Below are 25,536 nucleotides of genomic sequence, written 5' to 3' on the forward strand. Positions count from 1 at the left end.
GAAAGCTATGAAATTCAGCATGGAAGTGTTTTTTTTATGACAGTCTGGCATGAAAAATATGGGGAAAGAATAGAGCTAAGCATTATTTCCAGCAATGGAGGCTCATACAAGATCACACAGGCAGCAGAGCAGGCAGTTGACCACAGGGTTGGGAGAATATCAGCTGACACCATTAGACATGCTTCTGCTTGTGCTTTGCCATGGCCATCTGTGCTGCACGAAGTGATACAGTTTGCAGAGACCCCAAAATGAACTGGCATCGAAGAGCAGAGCACAGGTCCCCAGAAGTACATCCATGTGATTCTGCATCCCTGGAAAATGTGGTAACTCAAGCAAAAGCTTGATGTTGATCCTACTATTCTGTGTCTTGCTCTTGCTGTGTGGAGCAGAGGAACACACATTTCCTCTTCATCCTTGGACTCAGCCAAAGACCTGCACATTGCTGCTACCAGTAGAAAGTCTGCCCAGCTCACAGCCACCAGCGTGCTGGTGTGAAACCCAGTGCAAGTTGGTCCAAAGGACCAAAGGCACAGCTGACAACTCCCTGGTGCCTGCAAGAAATGAGCTGAACATGCCAGCATGGTTCCTAGGGGACATCCTCTGCTGCAGCTTCCCTCATCCCCACCAGCCTGGGCACTGCTCTGAACAGCCGGCTCCCCTTAACCTGGCCTTCCCTTCCTCTCCCAGCTTGCACTGGGTGGGTAGAAGAACTCAGCGTGGAGGTACTGGAAACTGTCTCTCAACTCAGGAGCAAGACGCATAAAACCTCCCCTGTGGGGCTGCCCAGATGGGTATCTCAGGAACATGGTTTCCCTGCAAGTGGCAAGCATCATATGCATAAAACTGGGGTTTAGTGCATCACTGCTGTAACAGATGATAAAAAATCATCATCTGCATCACTGAATCATTGCCATCCTTAATGATCCAGTAAGACAGGAGCCAACATCTTGAGTGAAAAACATCTCATTGATGTGGCCTGAGGGGGACCCCTGGTCACACACCCAGTAGCTGGAAAATCTCAAGCCTGGATGTGCCTGGACAGAAAGCGAAGAGAAATTATTCCAGGTGGGACCATGAAACACTGCAGGGGGATGGACCTGGCTGGGTATACAGCTTAGAGGAGGGGCAGAACAAAGATTTTCTTAGTAAAGAAGTCGCATGCTGTTTTCTGGTTTTGCTGTGTTTAATGAAAGTGTGTATGTCTTTTTTGAAAGACAAGTGCAGTTACAAGAACACACCTGACTCATATATTTATTCCTCCTCCTGATAGATAAAAGCATGGAAGGGCCAGAATACACAAGCTAAAAGGGTTAACAATAACAGCATTAACAACTCACTCACTTACACCTCTTCCCCAGCTTCTGAGATTACTTTGCAAATGGGGACTGTGTATGTAACTACCTGATTTGCAATAAAATAAATGCACAACACATTTCCCTATCCCTGGTGACTAAACTGTCCTTGCTTGATCTCTAGAAATCATTTGTCACATGAATTTACTTATGGTAGCTGTACTTTACTTTAACCCCCTGCAAGGGGTGCCATTACAGATTTTGAAACATAGGAGGAAAATATGCTGCAATTAATTGTACCAAGAAACAGCCAACAGCACAGGAAATGGAGGAGTAGTCTTAGTCTTCGAAATATCCTTCCACATTTAGCAGCATTCCAAAGTGGAAGGGAAGCAGACGTTTTACTTAGGGATACTGTTTATCCTGCAGGCGCTTGCAGAAGCTATCTGGGGTTTGCAGAGCTGGGAATAGCTGTGAATGCTCAGGTACACTGTGTACCTGATTTGCAAATATAGTAAGCAAGGCTATAAAAATGCATTTGGAGTGAAGACATTCATAGAAAAATCTGTTTGGTTTTAATTCCTTTCAAACTGGAATGATGGATATTCTTGTCTCTGCACAAAATCACAACCCACGCCATTCTCTGAGGCAGGCTAAAACAAATCCCCTCCCTTATTTAATTTTTAATCATTTTTTAAAATAAATGTTTAATAATAAACATAAACCAAAAAGACAGTCCTTGCCCCAAGGAGCTGCCAATTTTATTGTCAATCCGAACGGAAGCATGCGAACGCTGTACTGACGCGTATTATGGAGGCTCGGAGCTGGGCGGGTGACGGTTCCTACCCATGCCCTGAGGAGAGTGATATGAAGTTGCAGTCAGCTTGTGCATCCTGAGTCCTGCAGCGCAGGTTCACAGCAGCACCATGGGCCCACTCCCACTGCCAGGAACTAGGCAGGCTCAGAGCTAGTTTGTTGGAGGGGGAAAGCTGTTGTCCATGGAGTTAAGCTGGGAGTGGATTCGAGTGAGACAAAGTAGCATCACCCCTATATGGGTTTTGGGGTCTTCTGCTAGTCCTCCTCGGTGTGGCCACATGTGTATCGTCTTTGGTGATGAACAGCATGGCAAGTGGTCTGGTCCCTGGGAGAAGGCGTGCAGGGCAGCTCCCATCCATACCCCCTGTCCCTGTGAATGCCGTGCAAGGTACCAGTGCCCGTTTTCAACCCAAGGAAATTAGCTGCTGGCTCACTTCAGGTGGGAGTCCAGGAGGTAACCACCATGGATGTAATGGGGCCAAATGAGTAACCAGGGCATTGAAGGGAAATGGCAGTATTTCTGCTCACAGCCTTTCACGAGGTGGAGCAGAGGGCACAGCAGAAGTAAGGCTGGAGGGCCCTGTACAGGAGGTCTTTGCCTTTTCCCACCTCTTCTGGAGAGCCATGAGTCACAAGTGCAAAAGAAATCACACCAAGATGGTTGGGGACTATTCAGAATGGCAGAGCCCAGCAAGAGAAGGTGTAAAAATGGTTTAAACTCATACTTTTCCTGCTCTTGCCCAAAGTCAGGAGGGAAGAATCAGATTCATGTCATTTGTCTAGGTCTTAACTTAAAAATAAAAGGATGTCTCCACTCTCCCAGTCCCTTTTCCACATTTCCACCTTCCTTCTGAGAGATGGGATGTGGGAATTTACTGCATAAACCACCTAGCACCATGAGGCTCTGGTCCACCCCACATCCTCTCTGTGTAGCCCATATTGTATGTACAGCATTGTATTCCAAAGCCATGGCTCAATAATAAACCAGCATGAGCATCTCTGACTTTCTGGACAACGTGGTGGTTAAAAGATCCAGGTGCAACACCTGTGTTCCCAGCAGGACCTGCAGTGACAGCCGAGCAGGTCAATTCATGCGTATATAGGTAGACACACACGTGTGGGTGTTCAGTGACCCACACATTCAGTAGGAGAACTTCTTCAGCAAACACAAGGAGGGAAATGAATGCTTTACATAGTCTGTGAAAAAGCAAATCCACTATAAAACAAGTTGTTGTTGAAACAGAAGAATTAATGGAGATTGTTTTCCTAAGGATGGGGGTGTTTGTCTTCTCTCCCTGCTCTGCCCTAGGCCCCTTAGGACTCCCAGCAGGCAAAAGCAGAATAATCCAGGAGTATCTAACATCCACATCCATGTACCTACCTTCACACACACAGAGATCTACCTCTGGGTGGTTTCTCTATGTCCCATGGGTAGCGCAGCCCTATGCATGCCGACTTTTTCTTCATTGTGCTGTCTGTACTGCCAGAAAAGTGTAAGCTGTCTTATTGCCACGCTGCTTTTGGAGAAAGTGGGGCACATATGTTTGTTGGACTGTTAGTCTCTGTCAGACAAAATGTATCGTACCATCATCAGCTCTGCTTTTCCTTGGTGGACTTGAGTTTGGTTCTCTCCCAGCTTCCAGTTTTCCTGAAACTTGTAGAAACCAAATGTTTTTGAGACTTCTCCTGTTCTTTCAAATGGAGACAAAATTGCTGAACCCTTCTGTTATCAGGAAATAAGGCTAAAACCGAACCATCTCCAAAAAGTTCAGAACATGGTCTATCAGAAAGCATCTTGTTCTGACACCTGCCCTTTGAAAGAGCAGACTCGTTTGAAAGCAGTGTATGAAATCCCTCTATTCAGGGAAAGCCAGATATGGGTTGAGCCCAGGGTTCACCCTTACTAACATCAGATCATGCCAGGTTTTACCTCAAAACCTGTGTAAAATAGAGCCTGGGGTGCACCGCGCCTACAAGTGCAAGATGTAGAGACTGCACTTGGTGGAAAGTTCCCCATCTCTGAGTAACTTTTTCCATTACTTAATTCAGAACTAGCTAAAAATCAGAACATCCATTTAAGAAGACATGCCAGCGTTTCAAGATGTTATTTTGCTCTGAGTTTATTTTTTTTTAATTAATTTCATGGAAAATAGAAATGCTTTAAGACAAAAGGCTTTAATTTTCCTCATGGGAAATCTCATCCCAGTCAGTGTAACTTTAGGAAAGCAATTTTTTGCATTCAGAAAGCATTTTCTGATGGAAAGTTTTCAACGACAATGTTCAGACCAGTTCCAGGCTCATCAACCTGTGTTTCCAAAACCCATACTTGCTTCTGATCTGAATTTGTTTTTATTTTGAGCCAACCTCAGGGCTCTGCTTCCTCATGCAATAAGCACAGTTTTCTCCCATTTCTGTTTCACCTTCCCTCTTCCTTTATTGCTCTCCCCTATTCTTTGTTCCTGCCTCATTTAACCATCCACTTCACAGCCTGTACAGCACCTCAAGCTACACAATGCAGATTGAGAACAAGGAGCTGGGAGCCACAGCTCAACCTGACACGATGCGCTGACAGAAGCAGAGATGTAACATGAGTTTCTGAACACTAACGTACCCAGCAAAGAAACAGTTTTTAGAAACTTCAGAGTCCTGTATGCACTACAGGAGACCCTTGCACATTTTTCTAGTATCATGCATGAACACCATAGAAAAATCCTTTCCCTCTTGATCTGTTTTTCCCTGGAGAGATGCAGATGTACAGAGACATCATCATAGAATTGACCTCTAAGAGTCTTTTTGTGCTACCAAATGATAATGCAGAGAGAATGATTTTTCCAGGAATGGATGCAATTGTGGGGACTAACAGCATCCTCTCACTCTCATTAATGTTTTTAGGAGGCAAACTCCACTGGGGTTCAATAGAAATAGGATTGGTTTGTCAGCCTAGGACTTGCTTTCTCCCACAGCTCATCCTTACCAGCCAACTATACCATGGCATCTTCTCACTCACGGCATCCCTCCGCTGTCATTTGTGTCCCTGTAATTACATGCACCCTACAAGGAACTCGTTGCAGTTAGTGTAGAGCAGCAAACAGCACTCATGTTAATTCAGCTGCAATCCGTTGTCATTGCCTTGACAGAAACAAATTAATTTGTTATTCATGTGGTTGTCGCATGTATTTCAGGAGATGCTCCATCATAATTTAGCGTTAGTTAATGGCCACTTAGAGTGTTCCTGGAGCATCTGTAGAAGGGATGGTGGCTGTGGGATTCATTGCCAGGGTGGAGTATGAAAAATGCAGTTGGATCAACAAGTATGAAGCTTAACATCTGGCACAGCAACTCCTTCTCTTAATGAGGACATGAAATCCACACCCTGTCTCATCATGCTACTCATGAAAACTTTACATAAAGATTGGTATAGATGGGAATATTATTTGAGAAGCTACCACAGCAGCAGTTTTCACAAAACCTTTTGGGAAAAAAATGTTTCTTTCCATTCAAAAAAGGAAGAATCCCCAAACATTAAATGCTTCAAAGAAAAAAATTAATACATGAGGACTGTGTGACTGCTGTAACCAGCCATCACCTCCCTAGCAAAAGAGGAGACAACATGTTACGTTCTGTGAGATATAATCCAACCAGTGTGTCCAGAGAAAAGTAGTACTATGATGAACAGAAACTGCAGTTCCTAGCAGAATTCACAGTAACATTTCTCGTTCATATTTTCAGAGAAAAAGCAAGAAATCTGGTGACAAAAATTCTGTTCTAATCCAAGGCCCCCCTCAAATAAATCATCACTTCCCAGATGGCTTACAGTCCCTCCCATCTCCCAAAATGTAATGTTATCACGCATTTGAGGTCAAACCGAAGCCTCTCTGATATCCTTGTTCAGCTCTCACAGGTTTCTCCATCACTGGAAAACTGCTGATGAGTTAACAGCGCTCCTGACGCTGCCGTTTCATGCAGGGTAGGCAAAGACGGATCACACATGCTGCTCTTCCAAAGCATAGCAGGTGGCGGCGGGAGAAATGCAGAGCCTCTAATGGATGGCTCTATATATACCATCCATTCTAGTGCCAGGGAGCAGCGGAGTGTGGTGTTGAAAGTTTAGCTAATTAAGGGTTAAGCTTACATTAATTCCTCCTACTGGTCATTAATTCTCCTCTGTGATTAGTTTAGCCCTTTATTTTTAGTCCTGCCTATGGCATACTGCAATGATGTTTACTTGCCTGCCACTGAGTGATCCCACATGACAATTACACTCTCCTCCCTCTGTACCAGGGTTTCAGCTCATCATTTTCTACTTGCACTGGGGGAAGTAAGTCACCTGTCACGGTGGCAGAGATTTGAGCCCTTAAATTATCCAGCTCACAGTACATGCAGTTAAGTCACCAGAGAGCATTTGCTTGGGTTTATTTATTCTCTTCTCCTGGCCTAAGATTAATTTCCCTCAAACATTCAGGTGAACAAACAGTTTGAATCACTGTTATGGGACTCAGCCCCATAAAGTGAAGTCCTTGCATGACTGTCCTCCACTGCATGAGCGTGGGATTTCAGAAAGCTTGGAAAGAACATGGATGAAGGATGAAACAAGAAAATATCTAAATGGGTTGTTCTGATTTTCTCCTCCAGTAATGTCAAAACCTTTAAAAAGGCAAACACATTTTTACTTCTTTTAATTTCATGCCCATCTTTACATTACATTAATTTATATATCAGTCTTCAACATTGTTGAAACAGCATCATGAAGATTCAGATCTATAAAACAGCTAAACCTGCATCCCACTAAAATTTTGGGCCCTCAACCTGTTTTCTGGGGGGTCTTTTCAGATATGGAAGGAGGACAGACTCAGAACTATTGGTTTCCCTCAGTACAAAGCATTTCCCAACAAACTCACACTGGAAGTGAGATCTGAGCAACCTCTGGACTGACTGAAAGGGAAGCCCAAAGGCTTGGTGTGAAGCTCCCACCACTTGGGCGGAGCCTGGAATCACCTTCTTGTGCAGGACTAAACTGATCTGAAGAAGCACCTGATGAGTAGATTAAATTTGGCTCAGTCTTTTTCACTTCTGATTTTCTTTTCAAATTCCAGTCTCTGAGGAAATCAGAGCACAAGACTGGTTCATCTGACAGGAGCAGACAACTGAGCAACTTCTATTGCATGTGAAAAAGCCCCCATGGCCCAGGTTCCTCTGCAATGGGCTTCTCTTTGGAAATCTAACCAAGTGCAGATTAAACCTCCTTTCATCTATCTCACCCTGAGCAAATATATGTGCATTTTCCATTACTGTAAACTTCTTCACTTCACGGTCCCTGACTTAACACACAGACTAAATCCTTTCTTCAACAGCAACAATAACAAATGATCAAAACAATTCAGCTTTTCTTCAAATAATGGAATGTGCTTCAGTTGTAAATATTCATGGCTGGATGGAAATTGTTTCTTGATGGGCCCTGAGCATACTGGTGTCAATCTGTTTAAATGACTCACAGTCTCGTTTACCTCCAAGGGGCAATTTTTTTTTCTGGTGCCGCTCTCATAGATTAATCCATGGCAGATGGAGTCAGACATGTCCACCTCATCTAGCTCATTCTCCATCTTAGCTTGTTGAGCTTGTGATCCCTAAGAGGTTTTCTCACAACTATTTGCAGGTCTGGAAATCCCAAGGAGCTTCTAGAAGACCGTTCAGGTTATGCTCATTCGCCAATAAAGTGAATACATTTAAGACTTTTTTTTCTTAATGTCTCAACAGATGCAGGTGACAAAATAGCCACTGACTTCTGAAACTTGCAAATATAGCCACAGTTCATTTTCCTCCCTTTGGAAGACCTGTGTTCTCCCCCTAGCCCCAGCTCTCTCATAGCTGTACTCATCCTGTAGGCAAGAAAGTTTTTCATGGATCTGTTTTTCCAGAGCTCTTCCTATGGAAAGCTGCATGAAGGTCACATCAGCCCAGTAGGCAAAACACTTTCTATCTCTTTTGAGCGCTGTATACAGTTGGTATAACTGTGGCAGCAAAACACCCCTCTGGCACTCTGCTCGGGCCCACCTTATCATGGTATCTGAGCTATATATTGCCTTTTATTGCCCCCACCCTGACCATGCGTCCCCCTGACAGCCAATTAATGCATAATTCTGCTTCACCAGCCAAGCTGAGCCTGGCTGGCACCCCAGGTATAAATTCCTTTAACAAATGCTTTTGTGAAGGCGTAGGAGGGACTTGCAGACGCCAGGCTCTGCCAGAGGAGATGGAGATGCCTCAGATGACCTCACTGTCCCCGCTGCTGTGCAGCCGGCTGCGCTCCTCGAGCTGCGAGGCACATTTTCTCAGTCAAGAGGAGTCGAATGATGGATTTGAGATTTTTTTTTTCAGGGAATCTCTGTTGTCTCCTACTAAAGCAAATGGGAATGGTTTCAGGAGACAGAAAAGGACGGGGGCTTGCTCAGAGAAACTGTGACTGGCTCTTTAAGGAATCAGAGCTGTGAGTGCCTCAGATGCTCAGTGCAGACAGAGTTGTCAACAGCTGTGCATTTTAGGCCAGTTTTTTTCCTTAGGTCAGTAATGCAAACTCAAACTTGTATGCAAGGCTCACAGAGGGGAAGGTAACCATCTTCCAAAATTGGGTCTCATTTTTCATGCTTGCATTGAAGACTGACAGTGAATTGAGCATGAAAAAATGAGACTCCCAAAAAACATCAAAAAGGGATAAGAGCTAGCAGGTATGCACCTGCTTTTTATTATAGAATCATAAAATAATTCAGGTTGGAGGGGACCTCAAGAGGCCACTCGGGCCATCACTGAAGTCAGACTTGTTTTCTCTTTTAATCAAGTGAGAATATCTCCTGTTTCACTTTATGACTGCTGGATTCGATTTTTGCCCATTTCCTTCCATGGGTATCATGGACATTGAACCGTAGTGGTCAGGACCTTGCAAGGAGTGTTTAGATTAAACCCACAGAGTGGTTTACAGCAGTCATATCATGGTTTTTCACAGGGCATCACTGCACTTAGTCAGATAAGCACAAAGATTCTGCAAGAGGGAACATCTGGGAGGTTATTTATTATTTGTCAAGAAGGGGCACTTGCATGAGGTGTATGGAAGGTCAGGACAAGCTATGCTGTTCCAATTTACCTCTCCAGATGGAAACCATGCTGGTTTTTTTATATGTCCCTTGTCTTACCTGGCCTTCACATACAGTTTTGGGCATGACTAGATTTAAGTCTGGTTCATGTAGAAAGAGCACGAGTAGATTTGAATGCTTCCTATGGTTTCACCCTTCATTCACTGCAGACAGCAAGCTGTACCCAGGAGACCTCTGTCCAAGACCGGTTGTCAGAGACACCCTGTGAGATGAAATGTGTTTGATGCAGAGAGCCACGGGCTAAGGAAACACCAGGACATGGTGACTGAAAGACATTTATCATCCTTGTTCTCTGTTGTTTACAACCTTGCCTCTCCACAGCTTTCTAGCACTTTAGTTCTCAGTGTCTCTGAGACATTCACGGGTAGGAGACCTGAGGTGTGAGAAGCTGGACTCAGAGGTATTTCCAATGCAAAGGAAAGCCTCATGCAATTCCCAAGAAAATTCTGATAAAGCCTTGCAGCCCTCAAACATCTCCTCTGTCTTTGCAACTCTAATGACATCCTTCTTGCTCAGCATTTCTTCCTCATCTCAAGGACAGCATTTGCATTTTGCTTCAGCTCCAGATGCTGTTTTGAGTGCAAATCCCTCAGCAGGTGTGGTATGGATTAGGGGACAGAGGAGCTCCTGCTTGGCCTCCTGATGAATAACCATGATGAGAGTGGTTCTTGCTTGCCTTCAAATGAAGCAGCCGGGTGCACGGTGTAAGCTGAGGCCCTGGGTAAAGAAAGGCTGAGCCCACAGCTGGCTCTTATGCACAGAAGTGCTTTGTCTTTCCTCCTCCAGGGCCCTCCCTGTGCCTCATCTCCCTTTGCACTCAATACCCGCTGATCTCCAGCTGTATCTGATACTTTGGCTGTGCTCATTTCTGAGATATCTCAGATCTTTAGATTATTTCCCTTCTCAAACCCCTAGCGAGGGAGGGGAGTGTGCCTGGTCAAGAAACAGCTTGAACCAGAACAAAACACAGACCTTTTAAAAGAAGGAAAATTTTATCACAGTGCTGCTCATGTCTTGAGTCAGGCCAGTGTCTCAGATGTGGAGCACTGATGTCCCAAGTAAATGACCGACAGCCACACTTCTGAAGTTTCTGTCCTATGGGAATTGTTTCACCCAGTGTGAATATTTTCAGTATTAAAGGACTCAAAATTGGATTTGCCTTGAAAGGACCCCCACTGAGGTTCTACAGCCTTCTCTTCATTAGATTTTAACTCCAGTAACTGTTCCAAGACCCAGGAAGCACTTTTCATGAACAGATGTTCATTCCGACTGGCATCTTCCCATGAAACTTTCTGGTGAATTTTAAAGCGTTACCCTACCATTTTGTAATAAATAAAGGAAATACAAACCCCATCAGCACCATGGGGACACACTACCACACTCATTTGACAGCTAAATTCTTAAGAGACAGAGAAACTTAGTCCAGGCAAACATTAGGTAGAATGAGGGTCTGCATTTCTCAAGGGCATGGTTTGCATGTCAGCCAGATACATGACCCAGCAACAATCCACCCCATTTTAGACCCCCAACTGAGACACCACCAACAGCGACATGATAACCCTGCACTCCCTCCTGTGCCTACGCCCATGCACTGAGACTCAACAGCACATACAAACTCAAAATGTTATAATGCAGACTGGGAAGGCTGCACAGAGATTTGGTCTCCTAGTGGAGGAACTATCTATTTGTGTAAAAGGTATCACAGAATTGCAGATCTCATTATGGCATCTCAGATTCTGAAGCAAACTTTGGAAAAAGTCAGGATTTTCCAGAAAAATTGTTAAATAGAAAAAAGTAATGTTTTTCCAAAACAAGCAGCCACATCCTGATACTCTTTTTTCTTGAGGAAAGTGGGAGTTGTATAATAGGAGATAAGAATGGACTAATTAGTCTAAAAAGCAAAAGCTATTTACTAAATACTGGCCTCATGGGCACACTAGAACAAATGGGAGAAAAAATATGCATGGAGAAAGACAGATAGATTGACAGAAACTTGTGTCTCAAAATAGAAATATTCACGTGAGATACTCTCCATTATGTGGACACCGCCTGTCAGTAAGAATGTGTATTGAAAATAAATTAGTTATATCCTTCAATTGTCATGGCCACTGAAAATAAATAGACATCCAGCAATGAAGGCATAGCAGGCACAAGCTAAGTTATTGTGTTACCTCTGAAATGAATTGGATGTGTGAGGAAGCACACACTACACATTCCATTTAGCAAATGACCTGACTGAAAAACATGCTCACACACCACAACACACACCCGCTGCCATTGTCTGAATATGTCTGGCAGGGCTTGGCTGCTGGGGCTAATTTTTTCATCAAGGTGAGACTGAGATAGGCCGTTCCCCCTGCTGCTCATACTCTCGGTGTCTACTCCCAGGTCATCCCATCAGTCATTCTGCAATTTGTCCCATGGGCTGAAAGGGTTTTCACAGCCTTTTCTCCCCCGTTGCCCCATAGGTTTGCTGCACAACACACAAAAAACTCCTGCAAGGCTCCCCTGCCGTTGTCCAGTTCACCCCATGCTAGAACAGCAAAGGACCACGAGCCACACCAACAGGCCCAGGAAAGAGGCTTTGCTCCAGCACACCCACAGAGCTACCCAGAAAATCACAGCGGTGTGTCTGGGGCTGATGAGCCACAGCTTTACCACGCTCTGCAGCAGCAGTTTGGGAAGACCTTAATGTCATGTCGAGCACCATGAACACAGCTCCTCCAGAAAAATGCCATATGTGAGGTCATTTTCAACCGAGACCTCCTGGGAGGAGCAATGCAGAAAAAAAGGAGGGGATTTCCTCAGCTGCTGCTGTTATCAGGTTTCCCTCCTCCAAATACTCTAAGGGAATGGGTTTGCTAAAGCGTGTTGTGCCAATTTTCTATTCTTCATTGCTTTGCCTACAGCAGAGGTCTGCATTATCTTATCTGCTGCTCAGTGCATTGCGATGCCAGATCAGGAATCAGCACATATACTAAGACCTTGCTGTTCCCTCTGGATGTATCTCTGCAGAAAAGCTTAGGGGACTCACTCCTCCGAGCAGACCACAATACAGGGAAATGTTGTCTGAGAGGCATTAGACATTATCCTGGGGAGAAGGAACAGAGTGTGAGGAAAGCACAGCTCAAATCCTGTTAATAAAGCAGCGACACAGAATTGAAAGAGGGAAGTGGAGGAGGAAGGAGGGTAAAGTCAGGTTTTCAAAGTGTCAAGACACTGCCATGCCAACTCCTGCTTTCCCATGTGGCAAAAGCAACGTGCGCTTTCTTCAGGGGACACACTGCACACAACACATCATGCATCAAAAGGGATGGCTGACCCGCTGGCAATACTGCACTAACTTCTTTGGCAATACCTTATTGCAGAGTGAACTGCTTTGATGCAGCCTCCTACTGCAAAACTCCTGCCTTTTCTCCTCCCAGATGCATTAATTTGGGGAGTACAGAAAAAGAGCCAGAGTTCTTCACCATGATGACGTATTACAAAATTGCTCTGGGATTTACACCCTCTGTTTCCCAACAGGAAAGGAATCAGGCTTCAGTGATGATGCCTCTCCTCTTTTTCCAACTGGTAACGCAGCAGAATGGATGGGCTGTCACAGAGCCCATATGCAGTTGCAACAGGTCGTTGGTGATTAAATACAAAATTCATCCAGGACATGAGGTTCTGATTCAGCCCAGAGGCAATTCAAAGACCGTTACAGCATGCTCCCCGTGGAAAGAACTACTCAGCTTTCAAGCAGACACTTTTTGCTGCCTTTTATCTCTGGAGGTGAAGTCCTGAAGGAAAACAGGGTGGTTGTGTCCCTTTTGAGTGCTGCTCCCCGGATTTCCATAACCTGAGGGATTACCTGGAGTCACTGAGACTGAAACACCTGTCTCTGTTAGAAAGGCACAGCAGACAATGCTGGGAAGATGTTGTCTCCTGGATCATGTAGGAGCTGTTTAGCAGAATGGACTGAAGCAGTTCACTGCCCTGTTTCTGAATCTCTACAGTACTTTGACAAGGACAAGCACTGTCAGTCCATAATATCCTATGTGTTTTTAGATGGCCCTAACCTGTTTTAGCAGAGCAAGGATTTATTTGGCAGACAGGAAATGCTTGGTCTTTCTGGAAACTACTGTATCCCCCATGGGGAAAATAAAAAATCATTGTTTCAGAAGCAGCTACCTCAAAAAACTAGATGACCAGGGAGGTGACAGTCCACCATGTCCCAGGAAAGCTGCCAAGAGCTCCTGTCTTGTCTGAGAACAGGACCTGCTTTTTTAAGTCCTGCAGATATTTTGAATGTGCTGTTTGCTTGCTGGCTTTAAGGCTTTTGCTGTGGACTGGTGTTTATTGCATTATTGGGAAGCCCATGGGCAGAATACCTTCCTCTCTCCACACCCTCGCTACAGTTAGGGGAAGTCTCTCCATCCTGTTGGGATCTGTCCTCACTCCCCAGCTCTTATGTCCCCTAGACTTTTGCATCTGTTTCTCCTTTTCTTTCCCATTCTCCAGACTTAGTCACACGTGGCTCTTCTTTAGCAAGCTCTTCTAGTGACTTTCTTGATACCTTTCTACAACTTGCATGACCCAATTGCTGCTCAGATCTGCCCAAGGAGCGGAAGCAAAGGAGCAGTTTGCCTGGATATCTAGTTTGAAATGGGCAAGGCATCAGAGTTATACACAGGCAATAACAGACACATAAAATTATATGTTCCTGCTCAGACGTTTAAAGAGAGCACAGTCCAGTTGATGGCAATGACTTTGTAACATGAATCAGTTGGATTCATTTGCTGGGCGATTCAAAAGCAGCAGAGACAGAAAATATTTGCTTCTCCTAAAAATAGACAAAGATCCTGCTGACAAACCAGACTATCACAAAACCTGTTATGACACCTGCCTATCTGCAGGACATATAGTCATGAGTAGAACAAGCAGCATCACTCCCAGAGAAACCATCTGAAAGCTGTAGCGTTACTGGCTCCAGGATTCACGACCCCCCAGCCAGCTCAATTGGTGCAAAGGGACTGGCCAGCATGGCCTGAGAGCAAAGTACAACCTAGCCCAGGCCCCAGCCCGCACACCCACATCTCTGCCAGGGAATGACTCAAACCACCAGCCTGGGCGACAGACGCCTCTGCAGCCCCTTGCCCAACCCAGCACCCTCACCTGGCCCAGCAGCACACGGGGGCATCACTTCTTCGAGGTAACCTACTTTATATTTTTATTTTAAGCTGACACTTTTTGCCAGCCAAACTACCCAGGCCAGCCTGCACTGCCATCAGGGTGTCATCCAGAAACTGTAAACTGAGCAGCATCTCCTTCCTTCAGCATCCTCAGGCTACCCAGCTCGCTCCACCTCCCCACCAGCCTCAAAGCAGACTGGGATCAGAGCTGAACCTCATTTCTTTTCCTATTCTCCTCTTTTCCCCCCCCTTCTCTCTAACACAGCACTAGGAAGGTACCCAGCTGCTGCCCACACTACGCAGCAAACTAGGATTTATGAGCCATGACCACCAGGAACAAGCAGAAAAATTTTCCCTTCCACGATTTCAGCAATTCTACAAACACCCGGGGAAATACAACTGGCTAATGGACATCACTCAGACCATCCCCGAACGCCTGCCTTTCTTGCTGGCCTCTTTCCAGCCCTCTCTACTTTCTTCAGCTGGCTAACATTCACTGGCCATAGCAAGAGATTCCCAAGACCCCTCTGATGCTCAGCAGGACCCATCTGCCACCCTGGTCTGACACCAAGCAGCCACCTGGGAGCCGTGGGCCTTATGCAGGCTGGAGGCTGGACCTGCTGCAAGCTCTTTGCAGGGCTGGCCCTGCATAACCCCCTGTTAGGACTCCATCCAGCAAACAAACTTCAACTCAACAGGCTGCTTCCTCCTCTTCTGCCATGGCAGATCCCAGCAGACACCATTCTTTTATCACACCGTGCCCACACAGGTTGGCCAGTGACCTCCAATGCTGTCCTGGTCCTGGAACACCACCACCGTCCACACACCCAGAGAAGAGAAAAGCAGAGTGTCTGCTCATACTCACAGTTTTGAAGTCCTCATGGTTGCACTCTTGGCCTTTGAATTTGCAGTACAGCATCATATCCTTCAGGTCGTGGCCAACCCGTGCCAGGAACTCCTGCATGTTGAAAACTTTTGGTTTATACTGCTTAAAGTTGGTCTTTTCTTGGAGGATGGCCAAGACAGCCGGGTCAGCCAGGTGAGGGTTGGGGATCTGCAGGTTGACGTCAAGCAGAGCCAGGAGCTCCCCAGCGTGGTACAGGTCGTTGGTGGTGAGCCGGGAAAAGCGAAACTCGTTGAGGTTACAGATGGTGACAGCAGGGAAGACCAGGCTGTTTGCCACGACCTCGTCCACTTTGGTCACGTGCTGGTAGGAGAAGTAGAAAGCCACCCGGTCTGAACTCTCAACCAGGAGGAGACCCAGCGAGCCCACAAAGGCCAAGGTCCAGAGCAGGCGCCGGATGGTCACTGGCCCGTAGACGAAGACGTGACGGATCCCATGGAGCGTGGAGGTGTTGGCAAAAATCTGGATGCTGGAAGGCTGCAGGCTGCCCATGCTGCCCTCGCTGGTGCTGTCCTTCAGATCCATGAGGGATCGTTAGTTAAATCCTGGCACTGCTTTTTGGGTCAGTCTGTAGCTGGAACTGGGATCCAGATCTCTCCCCTCCCCTCTCGAAAGTAATTAAACCCTTTTAGAGGCCGGGGAGAAAAGAAGACTCTCAGGCCAGCTGCTGCGAGTTTATCCCACAAGCTCAGCAGTAGCTTCGTAGGGGTAAATATTTATATAAAATCCATTCAAACTCTCGCTCTTGATTTCCTCGGTGCGATAAGAAGGGCTGGTTTTATTTAGGGAGACACCAAGGTGATGTGGAAGAGATGTGGGTGGGCAGCGAAAGCTGAGCCAATGGAAATAAAGTCCTCCCCCTACACACACACACATGCACACACACACGCGCTGAACGGAGATGAGATTAAGCAAGAGAGCGAGCTTAAAACAAGTCGAGGCAGATCGCAGCCTGTTAACTAGTGCGTAAAGCCCAAGGATGCTGCTTCACAGAGCTGATGCCTTGCGGAGCAGCGGGGCTTTCAGACCGATCGGGCAACGCTCCCTGTGCTCCGGGGATGCGAGCTGCTGGGTTCAGGCATCTCTCTTCCTCCCCACCCCTCCATTTTGGGCAGGGCTCCAAGAAATACCACCCCAAAAACCCACCCTGTGCTGCCAGTGTTATTTCCAAGGGCTTCTCTCAGAGAAAGGTGGGCAGCTAATTCAGCAGGAGAAGTACGAGAAGAAAAGGGGGAGGGAAAGGGAAAGGCTAAAAAAAAAAGAAAAGGGGGGGAAATTTGCTGCTCAGCTCTATGCACACACGTACACGCAGACCGAGCAGGGGAGAAAGCAAGAGCATGGAGCCTCTTCTGTCACACAGCAGCTCAGAGCAAAAAATCAGACAGGGCAAGACTCGGTGGGGAGAGGCAGCGGGAGGAGAGGGACTGCAGCATCTCTCATCTCTTCTACCCCTGTCTCAGAGCTTCCCTTCCCTTCAGGACTCTCAACAGGGCGAAGCGCTGGGAGCCGTGAGTCACGTATCGATCCCAAGCCCGCAGCAGGGCGAGAGCCCAGGGGAGGGCAGGGAGAGGGGGCTGCAGCTGGAGACCCCCGGCTCCTGCCTGGGGGGTGAGTCTGTAAGCGGCCGTGCCATGGTGAGGCCCGGGGAGGGCTGTGCCGAACAGCTCCTATAGCCCCCAGGCTCAACCCACCGAGGACTCGGAAGACTTTCAGCCAGCAGGGTCTCCAGATGTTTTATTTGCTGCTGAAAGGCAGCTGTGATGGATGTCTTTGGGGAAGATGCTCCCAGATGTGCATTCAGCCGGGAGGTTTGGAAGCAGGAGGGGGGCGGGGAGACAAACTGGGAAAGGTTTTCTACCCAAGAGGTACTGCAAAATCCTGTAACGATGCCTCCATACATGAGCACATCCTTATTGCACGCTGCAGGAGGTGGGAATGAGCAGAGTTCAGCCCGGCGATGAAAGGTGCTGGAGTCTGAGCAGGATCTGGGGTAACTCCCCGCTGTATTGTCTCAGTGCATAGCAGTATTTTTGCCTGCTTTTGTTCAGATCCAGAAGAAAAACATAGTTTGTGTCTCTGTACTACGGTAGGTGAGGGTCCCAGGGACCATAACAGCACCCAGGAGGTGACTTCCCAGCTTGAATAAGGTGGAAGCAAAGGGTCAAAGCACGGACAGAGCCTGTCACAGTCTGCAGTGCGATGTCCAACTACTCTTAGCCACCCGTGAAGTTACCTCAAGGACAAACCCAAAGATTATCCAGGACTTTGAGCCTGTTTTTTGTCTTTAAAACCCCAAGTGCTGTTATCATGAGAGCAGACCCTGAAAGAGCCTTTGCACCGTTTGGCCCCTTCAGCTCTTCACGTGCTTCAACTCCACTGACGGACCCCTGAGTCCCTTATCCCCTAGCCATGAGCCACCCTGTCCATCCCCTGATGATTTTTACCCAGAGCTAAGATAGTTTCAGCTTGTGCTACTTCCAAAGGCACATTTGGCCCAGCTGTGGCATCCTCCAACCTAGAGCATCCTGTGGGAGCAGCTCTCAGGCTGAGCCACTCATCCCAGCACCACTATGTGCAGCTCAACACTATTCTCTCCATTTTACACTAGGGAAACTGAGGCAGAGAGAGGCCAAGGGACTCAAGAGCAGTCACCCAGAAAGCTTGCAGTACAGCCATGTGTTGAATTTACCAGTAGGTCTTTCAGTGTATCAGGTTGCTGCCCTAAAGCTCAACTCTTCTTCCATAGCCAGAAGGCTTCAGGATTGTACCAAGACCACGGCTAGTCTTCATGGACAGCTGAGGTGGGTGGAGAGGGAGCAGGCACTGCCATGTGAGGCTGCTTTCCTCTCTGTACAACTCCACATCAGCCCTGGAATGCAAAAAATGGTCCCTCCTGAGTCTCTGCTCATGACTGAAAGCCAGGCTCTCAATGCAAGCCCACTTGGGGCTAAACAGAGCTGTGTCCCTTCTTTATTAAGCAGAAATTCAGCCAAGGTGGAGTCTTACAAACCTCCTGCATGTTGGCATGCCCTTTCCAGGAGGGGTGAAAAGACAGCACTGAGCAGACCAAACCAGAATTAAAGCAACTGAGGACAGTGGCCACAGCACCCTTGTTCCTGGGCTCCAGACCTGACTGCCTGTCTACCCTCACGCTCACCATCTCCCCAGGGCAGAGGCAAGACCATTCTCCCCTAAAATTTTCTGGCAGGAATGGGCTCCCTTTCCCACCCATCACCGACCCATCTGCAAATCTCCCTCCTCTTCCCCCATCTGCGTTATTTGGCCTGGTGCGTTAATGCTTTCATTTGTTCACCACACGCACTGCCTTTACAATCCTGTTTTCGGTAATTCATACCATATACCATCTGCTGCCTTTTATTATTTAACTATGTAGAGTGCTTTGGCTGCAGTCTGGAGAAAAAAACGCCGTGCCCAGCAGTGCTGCCTGGCACTGGCGGCACCTTGCCAGGCTCTGCTCCACTGCTCATGGGGTTGGGGACAAACTAAGGGGACAAATGCTCTCCAGCAAGTGCCTGTGGCTCAGGTTGTGCCCAGGAGCTGGCATCGACCGGGGTGTCCCAGGAGCAGAGGACAGGAGCTCTGGTCATGCCTGGGGCTGCACTATGGGGTGACACCAGTGAGGATGGGGGAGGCGGGTTGTAACGGATGGTAAGGGGTGTTGGCACCTCTCACCATCCACGTAAACGGCCTCTCTGCAGGTGGATGTGCCTGGTAAGGACAAAGCAGCCTGGGCAGAGCAATAAAAGCCCCCGAGATGGCAGAGCCCAGCTAAGGAGACCTGCACTCCCCGTCCTTGGGGTCACCCAGGGCAGGGCACTGCATCCCTGGGGGGTGAATTAGCTGCTTTGGGAGCTCGTAGCCCAACTTCAGCCCCTGAATATCCCCCACAGATTTGCTGCTTCAAATCTCCTTCAGAAACAAGGGCAGAGGAGCCAGGCAAGCCCAGAAGATATGTCCCCCAGGAAAGCCCCTTTCCCCCCCTCTTACAGGGATGGAACGGGGGCGGGGGGCGGCAGGGCCAGTGGCTGAGGGCCAGTGGGAGCCGAGCCGGAGCCTCTCCCGTTTGCACAGCCTGTGTCTGCCCTCTTGTGTCCCAAAGCCACTCTGCACCGCTCCGGGTGAGGGATCCCAGCCCCGAAACACGTGGGAAACGGATTAATTCGGGGAGGGAGAAGAGATGGAGAGGGGTCCCCCCAACCTGTGTGAACCCCTCTGCTTCCACAGCCCCACCCGAGCCCTCCCAGAAGCATGTCCCAGGCGAAGGGTTTGCACTGGGATAGTCAGGAGTGGCCTTAGAGTCAGAGCAATGGGTTGTTTTAGAAATAAAAGGGGATTCTTTGGCCCCTTGTATGGTTTAGCACACGGCCCCCACTGCCCTGGGCCAGAGCGCTCTCCTTAGCACTGGAATTTGCTCCATTTTCTGCCAATTTGTTGTTTTTATCTTTCCCTCTGGGCTTGACCAGGAAAAGAAAAAAGAAGAAAAGAAAAAGCAATGATGGCTGCAGACTGGGAGAGTGGTTCGTCTTCCCCGGCCCAGCTGCACATCATTTGTGTCGTTGCATTGAGCACCAGGTAAATGTCCCCACTGGTGTCCCCCTGTGTTTTGTTCCACAGGACACTGATTTTGCTGCATCTCCGTAGGCTTTGCAGAACTGAAGGCACTTGGAGAGGAAGGCGGGGAGCACTTGGCCCATGATGATGACACCTGGAAAAAGGACTTTGCTTAAGATGACCATGGTCCATCAAGTGCCCCACCATTTCTCAGCCTTTCCCTGACCATTTTTGGACCCTCTTGTCACCTAACTGCTTATTGCCAGTATCTTCAAACTGTTGGGGATCCAGAGCTCCACTGAGCAGAGAGAGCTCAGCTACTTAAATGAGTCTGCCTTTCCAAATGGGAACATAATGCTGAATGCTGATGTTTCCCCTGAAATTAAATCCGATCCCTTCCAAAGTAGCTTTGGCTCCGTTAAATGGCTTTTTAATATATATAGAAAATTGAAATTTTGATTGGATTTCAATGTATTTAATATTATGCTTGGATTTATAATGGGGTATAAAATGAAAGCAATGAAAACAATTAAAGAGGAAAAAAGTGTCCTTGAAAGAAAACCAAAAATATTCGAATAGCTGCATATTAGGAATCACCTCCTGAAGGAAGGTGTTGGAAGACAATGAAATGCTCCATTTTGATACCTCTGCCCCCAAAGAAAGGTGCTGATAAAAACATCAAATTGACAAAGAGTTGAATCAACATTTTCCACTGGAAGAACTATTTTGGGGGGAAGATCTCTCCACCAGCCGTGCCTGGCATCCCCCAGTAGCAGAAAGGATGCTCCAGGATGCCTTCCTCCTCCTCCTCTGCCTGCAGAAATGTTATAGCACATTAATAGCTCAGTGGTGGCAGAGCCAAGCCTCCAGCCTCCAAATTTGGATTGTAATGGGGGGAGAGGCTTCCCTGGGGCATAGAGATTACTCTCAGCCCAAATCAGCCCAGAGTCTGCAGACCGAGTTACATCTGCAGATTTTATTACAGAAAGGGAATATTGGATTTGCAGTAGTGTTTTTCAGCAGTCGGAGCCTGTCCTGCTCGCTCTGACATTCCCAGCTTCTCTGCAATAAGTTAGATTTATCAGCCGTCTCTGCGGGGCTGTGTTTATCAGCCGGGGTTCGAAGATGTTCGCATTAGCTGTGACTCGCATGGCACCTGCTCGGCGTGCAAAGCGAGCTGGAGGGATTGCAGTGGCCTCCGGCTCTGTCCCCGTGTGCCATTGCTTTGCTGCATGACCCCGAGCAAGACACAGTGTTTTTTCATTCTATGCAAAATTAAATGATGCTTCTGTCCTGTGTCTTAGTCTTAGAGATTTGGGGATGAAAAATGCAATGGAAGAACGACATTTTCCTTTGGCACCTCCCCATTTAAATAGCCCTTGAAATCACACTTGTTCTCTCTTAAGTTTTACACGATTTTATTTTGACTTACATGCATTAGTTCTGCCTGATAACTCTTGTTCCTGAGAACGTCTATGAAAGCACTTTGAATTACTCATGAATAATTCAAGTTTAGGACCCAATCCAGGCCCTTGTTTCTGGATAACACCAGGCATTTGTTCTTGTCAGCACATGAAACAGGCCAGGAAAATCACCGAAATATATATTTTTTCATTCTTTTGCCCAAAAACGTCTTCATCAACCTTTCTTTTTAACTTCTCCTTCAGTAGCTCCCAACTGAAATCTCCAAATAAGGCAGTTTTCATGGGATTACAATTCTTGGAACAATTAAGAGAAAGAATCCCACAAATTAAGAAGTCATCCTTTCATTGCTATGGCAACCCTGATTGTCCTTCCTCAAGTGCCTGAACTGAGAAAACAAGAAAAAAAAACAATCTAAAAGATAATTGCTATCCTGCTGCCAAAGGCGCAAAACGGGGAGGTGAGATGGGACAGACGGTCCTCGGTGCTCCCCAGGGGGGACCTCTCTGTGCCATTTCTATTTGACCTCAGCATGGTACAAGATATTTCTTTTAGCTCTCACAAGCAAGGGATAAAGACCTGGTGGCAAGAGTCTGCTTCAGGATGAGCTGAGTTCCCCTCTGGGCTCCCCAGGTTGGGTTGACCAACGACTGCAGAGGCAGCAGAGACACATGGGAACAGTGTCACGTTTGGGGTGTACTGATGAGGACATGTCCCATCGGGATATCCCCCATGCTGATGGAGCATTTTCTTAGGGAAATACTAGCCACAGGAAACTCAAAACCTCTTGGGCACAATGAGCAGGTCAAGAAAAGAGGGATTTACGCCATGGACATGCTCCTGTGAGAAGAGAAGAGAAGAGAAGAGAAGAGAAGAGAAGAGAAGAGAAGAGAAGAGAAGAGAAGAGAAGAGAAGAGAAGAGAAGAGAAGAGAAGAGAAGAGAAGAGAAGAGAAGAGAAGAGAAGAGAAGAGAAGAGAAGAGAAGAGAAGAGAAGAGAAGAGAAGAGAAGAGAAGAGAAGAGAAGAGAAGAGAAGAGAAGAGAAGAGAAGAGAAGAGAAGGGAAGGGGAAGGGAAGGGAAGGGAAGGGAAGGGAAGGGAAGGGAAGGGAAGGGAAGGGAAGGGAAGGAAGGGAAGGGAAGGGAAGGGAAGGAAGGGAAGGGAAGGGAAGGGAAGGGAAGGGAAGGGAAGGGAAGGGAAGGGAAGGGAAGGGAAGGGAAGGGAAGGGAAGGAAGGGAAGGGAAGGGAAGGGAAGGGAAGGAAGGGAAGGGAAGGGAAGGGAAGGGAAGGAAGGGAAGGGAAGGAGGGAAGGGAAGGGAAGGGAAGGGAAGGGAAGGGAAGGGAAGGAAGGGAAGGGAAGGGAAGGGAAGGGAAGGGAAGGGAAGGGAAGGGAAGGGAAGGAAGGGAAGGGAAGGGAAGGGAAGGGAAGGGAAGGGAAGGAAGGGAAGGGAAGGGAAGGGAAGGGAAGAGGGCAGAGAAGATGCTGCTACCCTCATGGAAAAGCTTATCCTTAGGAGATTTCCAGCCTGAAAATGAGATAGTTTGGGCAGAGAGAGGGACTCATCTCTGCTCCTGGCACACCACAGTCCCAAGCAGCTTGCAAAGCCTACTCTAACCCCCCTGAAATGCTATGAGGACATAGCAGGATTTCCCAGCCCTGATTAACTTTGCAAAGCCAGAAGGTAGAAAACTTTTGTTTGCATTTGTATCAAGAGCAAATCCCAGCTTGAATTAATTAGAGTGCAATAATGAGGCTGCCTGGGGCTGTCGTCACAGAGGTGTGATCTCACAGCTCTGTCACAGGGGCTGCACTCCCATCCGCTTCCTGTCCCCAGTGCTGGCTTGCCCCAGGCTGTGACACTGGCAGTGCTGGTGGTGTGACAAGGCTCAGTCCCAACCCATGCACAAATGGGAGCTGAGCCAACATTATGGCATGAGTTGTGCTCAGCCTCTGCTCTTCCAGATGTCTCTGGATCTTGAGTTAAGTTAGCTGCAGGACAAGTGTGAACCCGAGACCACACCTGTTTCAACTACATTTGACTAAAATTGTTTACTTCCATTTCCACAAATCAGCAGAGATCTCAGGGAACTGCAGCTGATATGAAGTGACTTGACTTAAAGAAGACCTGTAAAGCTCCCTTGAAACACTGTATTTTGTGGGGACAGATTGATATGCCAAGGCTGTGTCCTGTGACATCATTAGACCTTTTGGAAATCAGAGCCATGGATAAGGAAGGGATGAAGTTTTCTGGAGGCCAGCTGAGGTGAATGGTGGCTGGAAACACATCATTTAATTTGTTTGTGATCCCTGGTGTGCTGAATGGGCCTAATCCTTTCCCCTCCTCAGGGACGTTGGATGAGTTAGTTAATGTTTATTCAATGGTCTGAGAAGCAGCAGGGACAGGAACTCAACCATATTATGGTATTTACTCTTCAGTAAGATTATATCCACTCCAGAGAGGAGCTGTTCCTGCACTGATAGAACAAGCCTCATCTTAAATCCTTGCCCTTTCTGAGGGGGAAGAATACATAAAATTTCTGTATTCCTTTTGGATATAATTTAAGTCAGTGCAAAGCGACACAGTAATAACTGCACAAAGTTTTCCCTTGGCAGACTTGAGCAGCACAAGCATTGTTTCTCTATGGAGCTGCCCAAGCTAAACAGATCCTTTCAAATTGTCTAAGATGTGACAGAAAAGGATCTTACCATGAACTCTTTGCTCCTGTGGCAAGACATAACAGGTTCCCTGAGATGGTACCTGAGATGTTGTGTGAGAAGGAAGGCCCAGAAAAGCTGAAGGAGAGTTTTGCCTGCTTTCAGTGCGGAAAAAGTGCAGTCTGGGCTCAATAGATCTTTTTTCCAAGCTCATCTCTGTCTTTTCAAATACTGTGTGTGCAAATTTACAAAAAACCCTTTACAAATTAAAACCCGAAGGAGAAGGACCCAAGACCTAAATTGAAATGCTCTGTTCCATCTGCAGTTGACCCTTCCTACTTGGTAGTCAGACTTCCCAAAGAAGTGAAAAACAACTCTCTTTGGCACCAGTTATTAATAACTCTATTTGTGCAATCTGGGCTTCGTGACCCAGCAGGAAAAGGCTTTGAGAGTTTACTCTTAGCTGACCGGACGGTAACGCTCACCCTCGCCGTGATGAGCCCATTACTGACATCACTTACTGACTACGTGCTGTGATGATCGTTCTCACAGGCTCATCCAGACGGGATCCTCCCTCTCTGCTTCCCCAGACCCCAGGACGTGCCAAGCGCAGTGGGAAGCAGGGCTGAAGAAGCTGATCTCCTGACAGCTCCTGCCATCCTCTCCCCACCTTATTTTGGTTTGCAAAAGGAAAGGCAGAGCCATAGCTGTACGCATGCATGAAGACGTTCCCTGCAAGCACATCCTTGCTCATTCCCATCTGCAAATGAATGCATCACCAGTTCTCTACTCTGGTGTCTTTGCTGGTCTTCTGTCTACAGAAGGACAGAAAGTTCATTCCAGAAGATGAAGAAGGGATCTGTTTCCCCTGGTTTAATGGCATGAGAGTGTGGTGATGTGCTCCCCCCTCACCCCCAACCTGACCAGTACTTCCCATAGCCCTGTCCTCATGATAACCACCAGTGGGGGTCATAATGGATGCATCTGGTTGTGATGGCTGCATCCACTCAAAGTGGATTCAGGGGAAACAGAAAACAATACAATAGCCAAGGGCTAATTTGAACAATATGCCCACCTAACCACGATGCTGGTCAATGTCCCACTCAAGCCAAATTTGGAAGAAATTAACTTCTGTAGTTGGTATGTAAATATGACTAGAAGTCAGTTCTCTTACTCCATAAATAGTGGACAGCCCAGGGCCCGCTGAGCTCTCCTGCACGGCAGCGGGCTGCACACCAGGATCTCCCCTTGAGTAGGGACGCCTCTCAAGGTTACTGCTTGAGGTCGAGAGAGAGTCATCACCACAACAGATTCTCAGTAAGAGATTAATAGCATACTAAACTTTGAAATCCTAATTAAGTGATATAAAGGATTGGTTGTGCACATATATAATCCTTTAGACATAAACTGTTGACCAAGTCTGGGACTAGAAGTGATCCAGCTGCACCTAGACCCCTGTCTGAGAAGGAGTTTAGAAAGCAAGGGGGTCCACTCTGAACCTCGTGGCTCAACGGCAGGGTGTCCCTGACAGTTCTGTCTAACCCTGTCCTCTATGCA

General features: G+C 47.3%; 1 protein-coding gene across 2 annotated transcripts in view; it reads right to left on the reverse strand.

Annotated features, from left to right (window-relative positions):
* The window catches only part of LOC141953502 (acid-sensing ion channel 2-like), a 53,335-nt gene extending 37,274 nt beyond the window's left edge, over positions 1–16,061 (reverse strand). For both annotated transcript variants that reach the window (XM_074892120.1, XM_074892119.1), the window contains exon 1: positions 15,293–16,061. In XM_074892120.1, the coding sequence (XP_074748221.1) occupies positions 15,293–15,856 (564 nt within the window). In that variant the 5' untranslated portion in view covers positions 15,857–16,061. The remainder of the gene's footprint in view (positions 1–15,292) is intronic.
* Positions 16,062–25,536: the final 9,475 nt, after the last annotated feature.

This window comes from Strix uralensis, chromosome 22 (genome assembly GCF_047716275.1).
Source record: "Strix uralensis isolate ZFMK-TIS-50842 chromosome 22, bStrUra1, whole genome shotgun sequence".
Taxonomy (NCBI): domain Eukaryota; kingdom Metazoa; phylum Chordata; class Aves; order Strigiformes; family Strigidae; genus Strix; species Strix uralensis.